This window comes from Gavialis gangeticus, unplaced genomic scaffold, assembly GCF_001723915.1.
Source record: "Gavialis gangeticus isolate Ggan-Ray unplaced genomic scaffold, GavGan_comp1, whole genome shotgun sequence".
NCBI lineage: Eukaryota > Metazoa > Chordata > Crocodylia > Gavialidae > Gavialis > Gavialis gangeticus.
Genome location: NW_017729032.1, coordinates 144,072,682 through 144,084,625, shown reverse-complemented (window position 1 = coordinate 144,084,625; position 11,944 = coordinate 144,072,682). Strand labels below are relative to the sequence as shown.

The 11,944-nt window shown below is 42.0% G+C and overlaps 1 protein-coding gene across 2 annotated transcripts in view; it reads right to left on the bottom strand.

Moving 5' to 3' along the window:
- The window catches only part of EDAR (ectodysplasin A receptor), a 119,951-nt gene that overhangs the window by 37,168 nt on the left and 70,839 nt on the right, over nucleotides 1–11,944 (bottom strand). For both annotated transcript variants that reach the window (XM_019524373.1, XM_019524374.1), the window contains exons 2-4: nucleotides 4,745–4,813; nucleotides 3,476–3,598; nucleotides 1,884–2,065 (exon numbers count right to left, since the gene is read on the bottom strand). In XM_019524373.1, coding sequence (XP_019379918.1) covers nucleotides 1,884–2,065; nucleotides 3,476–3,598; nucleotides 4,745–4,795 — 356 coding nt within the window. In that variant the 5' untranslated portion in view covers nucleotides 4,796–4,813. The remainder of the gene's footprint in view (nucleotides 1–1,883; nucleotides 2,066–3,475; nucleotides 3,599–4,744; nucleotides 4,814–11,944) is intronic.

The window sequence follows — 11,944 nt, the reverse complement described above, 5'->3', positions numbered from 1 at the left end:
AGGGTCCAGAGGAGGTCACTTGCATGGTCAGGGGGCAGCAGGGCAGGCCCTACGAGGAGAGGCTATGGGACCTGAATCTGTTTAGTCTCCACAAGAGAAGGCTGAGGGGGGACCTGGTGGCCATCTACAAACTGGTGAAGGGGGACCAGCAGGCAAAGGGAGAGCCCCTGTTCCCCTGAGCACTACCGGGAGTGACAAGGAATAATGGCCATAAGTTGACTGAGAGTAGATTCAGACTAGGCATCAGGAGGCGCTACTTCACTGTCAGGGCGGCTAGGATCTGGAGCCAACTTCCAAGAGAGGTGGTGCTGGCTCCTACCCTGGGGGTCTTTAAGAGGAGGTTAGATGAACACCTTGCTGGGGTCGTTTGACTCCAGTACTCTTTCCTACCATGGCAGGGGGTCGGACTCGATCTGCTCAGGTCCCTTCCGACCCTAGAAACTATGAAACTAAGCATACAGAAGTTCTGACTGGCCCATGACGTCACACAGAAGGCCTCTGACTTCACTAATACTGGCTGTAGGTAATAGTGTTAATTCAGAGATAAAGTTATATCATTATCTCATGTATTTTAAAGGAACCACTGTAGCAGCTGGCAGAGATCTGCTAATTAAATGAAGCCATATTGTGCCATTGATGTTTCATCAGAATCCATCAGAAATATAATTCTTTTCAAATATTCATGGCAGGATGTAGCTCTGAGTAATGACCACAGAATTTGGCATGTAATCTTGGGATTTGTATGTTTTATGTTACTTAAGTGCATTCTACTGTTGAAAATTATTGCCCATACTTACTGCCACATTGGTGGAACAGCCCCTTGAGGTTTACTCCTTAAAAAAGTTGCTGCTCCATGGCCAAAAGCTGCCATATACTCCCTCACTGCACTTGTTTAGGAGGTCAAGTTTAGGATTAGGTGTGGGAAGAGTTTATTTCACTCCAGCTATTTTGGTCTGAGAGCAGCTCTGAGTTAGCATAGCTTCCCCTGGCTACTGAGGATCAACTTCTTGGGCTGATCATAAGAAAGAAGAAACTTTTATATTTCAGGGTAATTTTGTAGGGCTGGCAGGTAGGAACAAATTTTCTTACCTATAAACATTTCAGGGAGATTTTGTATAAAATTACTGGAGTAAGGTAAACATGGAGCTCAACCATGCTATTTTTATAGACTCATGACTAAGTTTTGAGCTGTGACTTTCACAAATCTCAGTACAAGTGAGCTTTGCTCACCCTTACTTGAGCCTTGGGGCAACTTATTTAGCTAGTTAAAGCAACATTTAAAAAAAAATCATTGCATACTTGTATATGTAGGCACTTAGATATCTGTGAGAACATTTCTCAGAAATGTAATTTGGTAACTGTTCTATTATTTTATTTCAGGATTGTGCTGCCTGTTTTCAGTGCATCTTTGATTCCAAGATGGACTTATTAAATGAAATCTGGTCTTGTATCAAGCACCAGCCACAGAATAATATTGCTTTTGAACTAGAGAGAGTGGTAGAAGTTCTTATGATTTTAGTAGCCTTTTAAACTACTGTGCTACTAAACCCTGTAGATTACCCAGCTTGCTATCTGGTCTTATACAGAGAGACTCTTTCCTTCTAAAATATTTCTCCAGTCCTTTGCATTTTCATGATATTAATGGCATTTATTGCTACTAAAATCTCCAATCAATTTCAGATATTGGCATCTATTATTTATGCATAGACTGTAAATTACACCTAAATTGTACTTACCAATACCTGTCACCAAACATAAATGCAAAGTACTTATAACCAGACAGGCAAAGAAAGGAGGAAGTCAGGGGTTTTGAACCAGAACAGGCATTTTGAGTACTCTGAACAACAATTTTATAAAGCAAAGATCCATAGTTAAATTCTTACCCAGGAAGACAAGGCCCACACTCCGCATCATTCTCTTTATCACCAGGTGTCATGACAGTAGCTCGAAAAAATCCCTCACAATCTTTGTGGCGCCTGCATATCTGGTAACCTCCTTTAGAAAACTTCTCAGATGGACAAGGAATGCAGCCATAGTCTTCATCTTTGGTGCCATATCCACATGTCTGTATGATAGATCACAGAACTGCATTTTGCATTACCTTCTAGGAAAAAAGAACATTCCCAGTATACCCCCCACTCTCTGGGTTTGTGATGCTGAGAAATAGGAGAACTGGGTTTGTGGTTCAGTCTCTTGTTATCTGTATTACACAGGCTGTGGAACGATGTGGAAGGGGAGAAGAGGAAAGACACAGTCTTGTATTTCCAAGAAGTGACATCTTCTGCCACTTATATTGTATTTCTGACAGATTTTAAAGTGAGTTTCATGTACATCTCGTCTAAAAAACAATGACAATGAAATCGGATACTTTGGATTACAGAGTAAAGCAAAAAAATATGGGCAAACCTAATGACTCCAGCAGAAATGTCAGTGGTCTCTTCACTGATGTGTAGGGAAGAAGCCAGATGATGCTTCACAAAGGCAACATTTGCATGAAACTGGGTAACCCCTGAATTCAAATTTCCCAGAAGAGCATTAAATTTTGATTAAATAAAACTAATACCAACTGGTTATTACAAACATATTTAATCAGGATTAGCAACTGTGCAAAATTCTTACAATAGGATGTTTAGCCTATTAAAACCAAACAGGATTTCAGTAATTTGTTTTTCAATATGCCACAATTATCTACAGTAAATTAAATGGGTATTTGGGAACTGTAATTTAAAATGTTGCAGAGGCTTCCAAGTTTCTTTGATGCCAAACTATCTGAGCAGGAGAGCAAAATTAAACTCTCGATGTGGGGAGTCAGAAAGCATTTCAAGCTATTCATCACACAAGAGCTGCAGCGTTAATGCCAGTTTTTAAATAGCTGGCCAGCTGATATACAAGAACTGAGGTGAGGATGCACTGCCAAAATTGTGTGAGAGAGATATTTTTATATTGGACCTGTTTTAAAATATTGCTTTTAAGAAACTATTTGTGGAATGTGATTTACTGAAGCATAAATGAGTGAAACCCTGGTCCAGCAAAACTCACGAGCAGTCCCATGCAGTTTAAGTTAACTATGTATATGTTCAGCTGTTTGCTGGATTGTTATCTGAGGTTCTTGCCCCTTTTTTTTTAATATTAAAATAAAAGAAACATGTTATAAATCATTGCCATCTCTGAAAAATTAACAATATATTTGTTCTAAGACATGCTTGCTTCAAAGACAAGATCTGAACTTGTACAACATCTTTTAGCCATGGATCTCAACTTGCATTTTGGTCAGCTCAGCCCCAGAGTGCTTTTGTATGATAGATAGTAAGCACACTGAGATCCATAATTGCTTCTGTTTAGCAGTGTATGCAGACACTAAACTGCACTTCACCAATCCCATTATGAATAATACATTTGTTTTTGTAGGTCATCTTTTCATATGTCATCTCTGGGGCTGGAATTTTACAACAAGGTTATGAGAATCTGAACTTACCATGTAAGGTTCTTCTCCAGGCTGGCACTGGGGACAGTCGTGGCACATCCCAGTGGTCTGGTTGTAATACTCGTTTTCACCACAGTTGGAATACTCAGCTTTTGCAGAGTACACCAGCGAAACCTGTCACCAAATGTAAATGCTTGAAATCATTGTTATTTTCATCACCTAGTTTTCTCATTACAGGCTTGTTATTCTTGCCAAACAGCTCTGGTTTGGAAGGCTGACTGGACTGACTTTCAGGCCAAAACAGTCTTAGCTTGGCTGCCTAGAAATGGAGAAAGAATGAAGCATGGGTGTTTAAAGGTAAATATTCCAACAAAATTGGGGCTGTCCTAAAAGACAAGAGGTTAAATTGGGTTTACTACTATGTAAATATTGAGGAATGAGGCATCTTTACCAATACAGCACAGAAGGGTGCACTAGCTCACTTTTATATGTCTTGCAAACTAATGGAATCAAGTGAGGTATGTAACCTCAAGTTAGGTATGTAGGTTCCCCGAACAATGCATGGAGTCAGTTAGGTGAATGGGATCCACAGACTCTAGCACACTGAAAATGGAGTTGCATTAGCTAGCTAACAGGACAAACTCGGAAGAGGGGGATACTAGCTGCCTTCCTCTGGGCTTCAGGGAGTCATCTGTCTCTAATTAGAATTCACAGCTCTGATACCTTCCCTAGAAAGAGGTTCCTATGCCAGCCCTTTTTCCCAAAACACAAGGGAAGGGGTTGGTGCCTGTCCTTCACTTTTGTCTGATAGTCTAGTGGTTAGAGTACACACCCAGGACGTGGGAGACCTGTCCTTGAGGTCCTGGGTGAGTTATCTAACAACTGGGCTATTGCATAAGGGGAAACAACCAACAGATCCTTTGTTTTGTGCTTAGATAGGTGTGCTCTACCTCTTCCACCCCAGTCGGATAGATGAGGAAATACCTGGTGTGTAGATGACAATGGGGTTTAGGTGTGAGCTAGAAGCTTAATTGCTCAGCATTACCAAGTTATAGGCAGTTCATGGTATGCCCAGAAGCAGAGCCGAAGCCCATCCCTATTCAACAAAGTATTTAAGGCCATGCTTGAGTCAGTGGAGCTGAAGTGTGTTCTTAAAGTCAAGTAAATGTCTAACTGCTTTACTGAACAGAAATGAGATGCCAAAAGAGTGCCTAAGATATTTAAATTATCTGTAGAAAAGCTATGTTAATTTACTGGAGTTTATCAAAATGACACATCTCTTTTGTACCACAGTGTTATCCTGAGTATCCAAATACCTACCACCAACATAGGGAACATATGAGTCCATTTAGGTTCAGCCAGGTGTGCCATATTGTCTTGATGTTTTACCTAAAAAGACAGGATATGAATAAGTATTCTGGGCTGCTGTCAAAATATACACAAGGTGTCTTGTAATTAAACTGATAGTGTAAGAGTGATATTTTACACCCACTGCCTGCTTCCTCAGCTCTTCTGAGCGCCCCCGACCCCTGCTCACTGTCTCAGCCCCAGCCCCTCCACACCCCCCACCGCCATGGCTGCCCTGCCTGGCCCCAGCTCCTGGGTCTTTAAAAAAAAAAAAAAAAGCCCCCACTCACTGGGTGCTTCTGGGCAAGGGGGTGATCCCCACTGCACCCACTGCCCCAAACTGCATGGGGAGCTCTGCCATGAGCTCCCATCCCCCACGCACTGTCCCAGCCCCACCACAGCTGCTCCGCCTACCCCAGCTCCCAGTTCATTTAAAAAAAAAGTCCCCCACTCACTAGCCATTACAGCAGCCTCGGGGTTTCTGGGGGCTTGTGGCAGAGCCCCTATGCAGCGCAGGGCAGGGGTATTGCCCCCCACACACACCTGGCAGTAGCTGGTGAGTTTGGGGCTTTTTTTCTTTTTAAAGAACCAGGAGCTGTGGCCGGGCAGGGCATCCATGAGGGCAGGGGCTGGGAGAGCCGGCAGGTATTGGGCCCTATCCAATTTGGCAGTGGCCAAATCTCCAAATCAGATTCAATTCAGGACAGTGATGTGAATCACCAAATCAAATCACTGTCCCCCGAATCATCCGAATCTGAATCCCAAGTGAATATTAGCTGCTTCTCACAGGCCTACTACTTGGTTCAATAAAAGATATTACCCTGAGACTTCCTTGCCTCTCACATTATAATTCAAACACAGTTTACATAGAAGTGATATGTTAAAAGATATAAAACTTGGAAGGAAGGAAAAGACATGCACACTTGAAAAAAAACTTCACTGTATTTTATTAAATGTGATATCCTTTTCTTTTTGTCAAGTAAGCCATAAATTTAGGAGCCAAACTTGAGTTTTCAGGTGCTACAACAGTGACTTAAAATATGTCACAATTTTTATGGCCTCTGCGTACCTGCTAGCTTCTTTTAGAAATCTTTTCAGATGGAAAATATCATGCTCACACTTTTTAAAATCTTAGCTGTTGATCCCCGACAATTTTTTTTCAGATAATTTTTTCATGAATACTGAATGTTACTTATTTATTTTGAGTGTGTTTTAGATGCTGGAAAAGAGGGCATAAATCCTTTCTGCAACATGATAAAACACAGTCAACTGCACTATAGAAGCTCATATACTGCAGGGATTCTACAAATTAAAAATCCCAAATGTTTATGGTATGATTGTAACACTTTGGTCCTAGCAGATAACTACCTTTTAAAATACTTTGTTTTGCCAGTCTCTGATACTTTTAGGGGCTTCCATATGTCTCCAGTAAGAGTACAATTACTGCATTTTGTAACATTTGCACATTTGGCCTATAAGTGCCCAGTGAGAGAGCACCAAAGTTTACATTTTTAACTGCTAAATAGATTAAGTAAAGATTATATCACTTTACCATCAAGCAATGACTTAGCTTTATATGTTTCTTTTAACAAATGGGCTAACTGATGCAGGTAACTGGGTGGGTGAGGGAAAGGTATGGCAGTATATTGGTTATGTTAGGAAATTACTCTTTGAAAAACAGAAATAAAAGAAAATCAGGGGTAAATTTGTCCTATATTTAGGGAAAACAGAGCTGAAGAAACCCTTTGCTATATTTTTGGAGAATATAATAATGTATTCACTGTTATACAAAATAGTCCTGTGATGGTGTTTGCTGTCAAATAAGTTTAAATTGGCCTATGGGTCTATGGCTAGTGTATGATTACATTGGAGACATTCCAAGATTATAGTCCTAACACATCCTCTTATTGAACAGAATCCTAATTATAAGAGAGTTTGATAGATCTTCCATGTGAATATTATTAAAGTTGTGCCCACATTGCATTGCAAGTTCATTATATTTAGTACAGATTGGCTCTAAGATTATTCTGCTTCAAAACGTTGCTGACAGAATTTGCATCTGTAACCAGTCTTACTATAAGTAGGTTTGTGTTGCTTTTGAACTACACAGATGTTTACTTGTCTGAAATGCTTATATGTATTCTTAACCAGATTTGTCTAGTTTAAATGAAATGTTGCAGCCTCTTAATTTATAATGCAGTCTTCCACTTAGACTTTTGGTATTTATATGCATAAAGATGTTTAAAGATCCTCTGTGTGTATACACACATTCTTTCCACAAGTGTACTCTTTTTTTCTCTATCTTTGTATAGTATACTATATATAGAGAGAGAGCCTATGAGAAAATGAATTTTAAAAGGTGAAAAATACTCAGGAACCTTTCAAAACTGAATATATCCAGGTTAGAATATGGGGTAATCTTTATACTTGCCTTAAAAATTGATAATTTTATATAGATATTGATAAATTATCCAAGAAGTTGGTAAGAATTTAATTGAATTTGATATTGGAAGCTGATGAGTTCCCTTTCTAGAATAATTTTCTGTTCTGTTCTGTTTGCTTACTTTTATACTTATATATTCAAGGATAAAGAAGGGAAAGTCAAGTAAGCTTCTGGCAGCAGAGTGTAAGTAACTCTTCAGTTATCATTAGGATGATTGATGTTCAATATTCCATTTAAGAACTTTTATTTGCAAGTTCACTGGCAGTGAGAATTGAAAATGTGATTTATCTTCTGGTTCACCAATGGGCAACATCATTTGCGAGCAGCCCAAGTTAAAAGGTGTCTAGCTATAGGAGAGCTACTTTGAAAATTTTAATTTTTTATGATTTAACTATTGTTTCTATTGGTTGGTGTGTAAAATCTTGACTTTTTTCATTTTTGATCCTTGAAACTCAGCCCCTAGTTATTTAAGATCTTCACTTGCTAAAGTTTCAGTTTATCACTGGTCTTGAGGCATTGGAGTTTTTAGTCACCATAAACCATCAGTGTAGCAAGTTAAGAAATCAGTTTATTGTGTCCTGCCAGCAACTGCAACTGGCATGGAGTCAAACTCGGGAGAGCATTCCAGTCAAGGTACTTAGAACCTGCTAACTTAACAACTAGAAAGACTCATCTCCTAATCTTGCTAAAAATCATGATTCATGTCTTTATTTGAAGATATGGATATCTACATGTATGAGGTGTATATTACATATTCATGTCTTTGTGTATGAATCTTTGTGCCCGCCTGGCCTTGAACACCCCTTCGTGCACTGCCTTGGCCCGAGCGGCCGGTGATGGACGTACTGATGATTTGTGCAGCCCCTGACGTAGGTGGCTGCCCCTAAACTCACCTGCCATGACTTTGAATGTACTACCAGTGGGGGGGCTAGCCGCTGGAGGTCCCTCAGGGGTGGGTGCTCGGCTTGATGGCCGTTCGTGGGGCTCCACCTCCCCTACACCCCAGCCTCATACCAACCGCTGGCGGGACACCTGGTCTGAGGCAGCCGTCCCTCCAGGGAAGATGTTTCCTTGACCTTGATGCCTCCCTCGGGTTTTGTGTCCCGAGTGTTTTATGCCTGTGGTGGCCCCCAGGCCTATTAGTTGCATAAACCAGGTCTCTACCCACTCTGGGACAACCAAAGAAGAGGGGAAACAAAAAAAAGGAACGTGAAACAAAACAAGGAAGGAAGCCACAATGCCAGCATTCCTCGGTTACCCTCACTTCCCCGTGCTGGGGCCCTTCAAGATTAAGACACTCGATTCATGAGGCCTGCGTGCCTCATCACCACCCCACAAAAAGGGGGAAAATAAAAATGTACAGAAAAAAATAAGGGTCTGGGCGGCCTATTGGGCTGTTCCATCAGCCCCGCTGTCAAGATTCAATGGTGTCCCCTTGACGCCCTTCCTTGAGAGTTTCTTCACCTCTGCTACTGCCAACCCATCTCCTGTACCCAGAACTTGGGAGTATTCAGGACGATGACCCATTGTCTCTTCTGGGCTGTTGCTCCCTTCATGCAGCTGAGTGCAGCTTGTGGTGCTGCTTGCCCTCAGCATTGCCTGAAGTGTTCAGCCCCCAGCATCCCTCAGTCCTCAGGGCTTGAGTTCTCCATTGTTCTCCATTGCCTGAGCAGGGAGACCCTGCCGTCCCTGCAGCTGCTGCCTGGCTAGATCTTTCCTCACTATACAGGCACTGGCCGCTACCCGTGTGGAGAGCCTCCGCCACCTCTCCTGCTCTCCTCGCTCCTCCCGCAGTGATCCTTCTTATTTCTGCCAGCTGGTGATTGCCCGTGACATCACCGGCCAGCTTCAGCTGGATAAAGGCTCAGCTTGTAGCCCGTGTGGGCTCTACTCTTTGTTCCCGCAGCATTCTGCATCCTGCTGCAGGTAAGTAGCTTTCTTGTTTTTTTGTTTTTATACATGGCCCCTGTCCCCAGAGCCCCCAGGGTGCAGCTCGGGGCTCTTTTGCCTGAATGGCCCTGGGACAATCATGAATGGGCAGATTTACTAATTACATATACCTTAATTGTAGTTGCATGTATAGACTAAAGGGAAAATAAAGGATATTGGCCCACTGGTACCCACAAGAGAAAATGGAAACTGTTTAATGCTAGACATAAATGCCACCAAATGAATCAGATCACCTGTGCTGGGATGTATCCTGGCACAGCGGATCCACTTCACTTGTTGAAATTCATTTTGGCCATTGTCCCGCTTATTGACACTGTGATATAATGGGTGCTGTATTCTCCTGGGTCTTGAGGGGCCTGGTCCTGTGCGCCCCCCTACTTGGGTTTCCCTGCTTACAGAGACATATCCCTGGGATCTCTGGGATACTTCTTTGTAAGGGGAGGTGCCAAGAATGCATCTCTGGAAACAAGGAAACTCTAGCTTACCCCACTTATAGAGATGCATCCTGGAGATTCTGAGAGTGCATCTCTGTAGGTGGGGAAACAGCTTTCCCCACTTATGGAAACATGCCCCAAGATTTCCCAAAGCACATCTCTGTAAGAAAGGAAAGATGGCCAGGCGCTTCTGGGGCTTGAGGGGCCCAGTCCTAGTTGGGGATTCCCAGAAAGTGCAGGATCATGCCCCTCGAGCTCCCAGCACACCTGCCTGAGGTGGTTGGAGAGTGCAGGCTGTTCTGGGCTGCCTATGCTCTCATGTCATAAGGCAAACAGATCTGCTGCTAAGTAGCTGCACAAATTGATATGACCTTTGTTGTGGCTGCATTTGTGGCATGACAAGGGACATGGACGTCTGACTTTTTGGCCATCAGCCCAAAGCTGATGAAAGGTAGCATGTGTTTCCACCATAATATCCCTACCCCGCTCCAGGAAACGGTAAGGTACAACATGGCCTGAGAGGTCTTCTTCTCAAATGAAAGATCCTCTAACTTATACTTTGCAGTGTCTTACCAAGAGCTAACAAAATAAACACAAATTAGTTGATTTTCAAATTTCAAGGGAAAAAAATACGTTCAACACATGCTGTGGTGATGTCTGGAATTTGCGAATTGCCTTAGATGGCTATAAAACATTCCTACAGTATTGGAGTGTTCCCTGGGTTATCTACAATAATTTATAGGGAATAAACCAACAAGGTTATTTTAACACACTATTATTTTAATTTTCTGATTCTGAAGTTATATTAATATAGTTTTTATTTACTTTCTATTTTGGATACTTATTTTTATGGAAAAAACAGGTGAAGGATTGGAGGAAAGAAAAACATGAATGAATTCCAGAAATATGCATGTTTTGGAGGCACAGATAGGTGTCTTCAGATTTTTTTTACTGCTTCTGCTGCTCTGAAAAGTATATGTCTTTAACTTCACCATTACTATATGTACACTTCAGCAAGCGTGCACTTACTAACAGCACTGATGAGGCTGGTAAGACACTTATGAAATTGCTTCCCACAGGATAAGACTCACAGAGACTGTCTGTAAGAATCAGATAGGGCCATGCACAAGAGATCCCTGTAGACCTCACCACTCAGAAAGTCTGGGGAAGCAGACTGACAGCCAAGTCTCTGATCAAAGATATCAGTATTCTTGGGCTGACCAATTGGAATGGAATGTGAAAACACATGCCACACTGCATCTGTAGGGAACAAAAAACGATGGGGATGACTGAGAGGTAAGAAGTTTCAGGTTCAAAAGAAACTCAGTTGGAATGTGCACTGCCCAAGCTGTGCCTACATGTATAATGCATCTCCCCTGCTCTACTCAGCTTATAGCTCAGTGCAGTTGTTTGCTGTTTGCTCAGCAGATCATTTTTGTACACATCCCAATTTTTCTAAATAAAAAAAAAATTTCAACTGAAAAGAAATCGCAACAATTTGAGAGATCTTTCTCTGAGTTTCAAAATTCAGCCATTTTTTTCTATAGACTCATTGAAAATTAGATTTATTTTAAAGATTTTGTTATATATTAATAATTCGCTCCTGAACAGAGAAAAAATATGGCAAGCTTCAAACAAAAAGGTGAGCTATTTTGTCCAGAAGGCTATTAGCAAATGAAAATGAGGGAGAGAAGGGAATTATAATAAAATTATCTTTCAATTTTAGCTACTGTACTTTCTTGCATACTACACATACTTCTTTCCCAATAACTAGTCCTCCAAAACCAGGCTGCATTCTTAAGTGGGTAAGCTTTTTTCATCGCTTCTTTCTTAAGTGGGTAAGATTTTTCGTTGCTGGAATAGAAATATGGAGGAATAGAAGCAGGGAGATGCTGCTGCAAGATGGCTGCTGCCACACTTCTCCCTCCATCAGCCTTGGGAAGGGAAGGGCTAGAGTTCATTCTTTAGTCAGTGCTTCTTTGTTAACCCTCTCACCCACACAGCCACTGCAATCAGGATTCAGCCATGACTGGGATTTTTTTTTCTTCATTCAGTTTTCTCATAACAAGGTGAATGTCTTGTTTGGGAATGAGTTAGCCTCACATCCTGAAGGCTAAGGATGTGGTAGTCATGGGGGACCTGAACTTCCCGGACATCTGCTGGGAAGAGCAGTCAGCCAGGTCAGAACGCTCATGTAGGTTCTTAGACAGAGTGCAGGACCTCCATCTAACCCAGGAGGTGCTCAGCCCCACCAGGGGGGACGCCATGTTGGACCTAGTGCTGGCCACGGGTGATGACCTGGTGAGGGGGCTGCGGGTGCTCGACCACCTGGGCGACAGCGATCAT